General features: G+C 35.4%; 1 protein-coding gene across 1 annotated transcript in view; it reads left to right on the top strand.

Annotated features, from left to right (window-relative positions):
- Positions 1–226: 226 nt before the first annotated feature.
- LOC107576158 (cAMP-regulated phosphoprotein 19-like) overlaps positions 227–1330 on the top strand; it is a 4505-nt gene continuing 3401 nt past the window's right edge. The window contains exon 1 of the mRNA XM_016262402.1: positions 227–471. Within this exon, the coding sequence (XP_016117888.1) occupies positions 427–471 (45 nt within the window). The 5' untranslated portion in view covers positions 227–426. The remainder of the gene's footprint in view (positions 472–1330) is intronic.

Raw genomic sequence — 1330 nt, 5'->3', positions numbered from 1 at the left:
CAACACTGCCATGTAGACAGACCGCCTCATTCTATCGTTCAATGCTGAAGAGATCTCTAACCTAGAAGCCTTAAAAGTACTGGTCTAGCGGTCTAGCAATAAAGCAGACTTCATTTTTCAGCGTTCGGACGCAATTCAATTTACATTACATTTACATTTAGTTAATTAATTCATTTATTTAATTAAATCACGTGCGTATGTTCGCCCAATGCACTGTAAGTTATTACTATTCAAAAGCACAGCCTGCACCTCAATAACATTGGGCGAACGTCACGTTACGTGATTAATATTTATGACCCTGCCTTCGCTATAGTAGGATTGATACATTCGTGGGCGGGCTATCCTAGAATAGTCTGCAGATTAGAACAGTATCTTAGGTGGTTTCTAAACTAAATCAATCAACACAGACCCACTATATTAGAAGGAATGGAGGACACAAAGCCTGAGGAGACGAATGTGGAGGAGCAGAAAGTGAGTATATTTGAAGATTTTGAACTCAAACCGCTGCAGTCAGTCAGATTTGAGCTTTTCCGCTATATAACAGTATATACAGACTCGGGTAAGTCAGATCGAATCGAAGACACAGCGAATAAAAAGCGATTTTCGCATAAAACCTGCTGTAATATCCCTAATAGATGTGACTAATGCTTTATGCTCTGTCTGTTTAGTTTATTTGTATATTGTTCAAAGCTCTGCTGTTCACCACAAATGTATAAAGGCCTTCAACCATCAAATACCAATATTTTAATTGAATCTTAGAAACGACCAGCTTATTAAATCACCTGATAAATAAATAGCCATATATATATATATATATATATATGTTGAGATGTGATTAATAATAATAATGCTAGAGTTGGTTTGGTTTGTTTTGTTTTGTATTGGGTTGTGATGGTGTCAGTTAGCAGTTAGCACGTGAAGCTAAGTTTACTGTTGAACAGCATGCAATATATTGACCTTAAATGTGTTTTATAACTCGTCGCAGTGTGTGTGCATCAGCTGAGGGAGATGAGTATGGATTTACATAAAGAGCTTAGAATGACACAATTCTGAAGCACCATACAACGAACACAACTGCACCATGGTTCCATTGAAAATAATGAATACATTCCTAAGCTCCTAACAAGAGTCCAGTTAGTGCTGCCCTAAAATTGAAATGAAGTGAAATTGAAAAATGTTTTAGCGCTAATGATTTTTCCTTGTAGACATTGATTTATTTAAAAAAATAAGAAAATGATAATATTTAAATGAAATCTATCATTTGACAACTAAGCATTTTCACACAAGCTGTTGCTATCAACACGGCTCTAATTTGTCTTTTTTTTTTTTT

The sequence above is a fragment of the Sinocyclocheilus grahami genome, unplaced genomic scaffold (assembly GCF_001515645.1).
Source record: "Sinocyclocheilus grahami isolate Dianchi unplaced genomic scaffold, SAMN03320097.WGS_v1.1 scaffold3278.1, whole genome shotgun sequence".
Lineage (NCBI taxonomy): Eukaryota > Metazoa > Chordata > Actinopteri > Cypriniformes > Cyprinidae > Sinocyclocheilus > Sinocyclocheilus grahami.
Note: the sequence above shows the minus strand (reverse complement) of the source record. Positions and strands in the feature narration are given on the sequence as shown.